Source organism: Bison bison, unplaced genomic scaffold (assembly GCF_000754665.1).
Source record: "Bison bison bison isolate TAMUID 2011002044 unplaced genomic scaffold, Bison_UMD1.0 scf7180017854180, whole genome shotgun sequence".
Lineage (NCBI taxonomy): Eukaryota > Metazoa > Chordata > Mammalia > Artiodactyla > Bovidae > Bison > Bison bison.
The window spans coordinates 32,930-33,822 of record NW_011484753.1 but is presented as its reverse complement, the minus strand read 5'-3'; the positions used below and the strand labels follow the sequence as shown (position 1 = coordinate 33,822).

At 70.4% G+C, this 893-nt stretch overlaps 1 protein-coding gene across 1 annotated transcript in view; it reads right to left on the bottom strand.

Annotated features, from left to right (window-relative positions):
• Window positions 1-13: 13 nt before the first annotated feature.
• LOC105000205 (polycystin-1-like) overlaps window positions 14-893 on the bottom strand; it is a gene marked incomplete at its 3' end in the record, with an annotated part of 2,824 nt that continues 1,944 nt past the window's right edge. The window contains exons 5-7 of the mRNA XM_010855937.1: window positions 712-855; window positions 409-467; window positions 14-190 (exon numbers count right to left, since the gene is read on the bottom strand). Coding sequence (XP_010854239.1) covers window positions 14-190; window positions 409-467; window positions 712-855 — 380 coding nt within the window. The remainder of the gene's footprint in view (window positions 191-408; window positions 468-711; window positions 856-893) is intronic.

Here is an 893-nt window from a genome sequence, read left to right as displayed (position 1 = left end):
CGGCGCTGAGCACAGGTCCGTGTTGCACTGCCCAGCAGGCCCCAGGCGCACGCAGCGCTCAGCCGTGGCGGGATGCGGCTCCCCGGGCAGCCAGTTCTGGCAGCTCTCCAGGCTGAAGGCGCCGCCCTGGGGCGCGGGACCTGCTGCTGCCCCCTCCACAGCTGAGAAACCGATCCACACGTCCAGGCTCCTGAGGCAGACAGCGAAGGGCCGGCGCTCAGGGGCTCCCCAGGGATGGGCACCCGCCTCGCAGCAGCCCGTCAGGGGCTCCGCCTCTATCCCCACTTCCAGACGGGCACACTGAGGCTCAGAGACTGGACCTGGCAAGCGGGGCCCAGGCCAGAACCTGCCCAGCCCCACCCCACGGGGCTGGGGTCCAGCTGAGACCTGCAGGGGGCTCTGCCTCACTCTGGGCCGGCCACCGGACCCACGTACGTCCAGGGGAGGAGCAGGCTTCCAGGGGAGGCCTGTGGACACCAAGACACCCACACACCGGCCCCCAAATGGGCCAGCCCCACAGCTCTGCAGGCAGAGACCCTCCTGGAGGCAGGGCGTGGGGGTGGGCGGCAGGGTCAGAGCCAGGCACTGGGGCTGTGTTACTACCTGGGGACCCCAGGACCCGGGGCAAGGGCTGTGACCGCTCTGAGCCTCAATCTCCCCTCAGGACATAGGACGTTCAGCGGGGCCCACAGCCCGTCAGCCCCTTCCCACAGGGACCCAGTGGGGCAGGGGGCCAGCCTCCACCCCATCACTCAGCAGGCTCTGAGGGCCACCCCTGGTGACCGCTGCGGAGCAGAGTCCCCCACAGGCCTGGATGGCCAGAGTGCCCAAGAGGCTCCTGGGCTGTGGGCGGCACTGACCACGGACCGCCCAGCAAGGTCACACCAGACCTG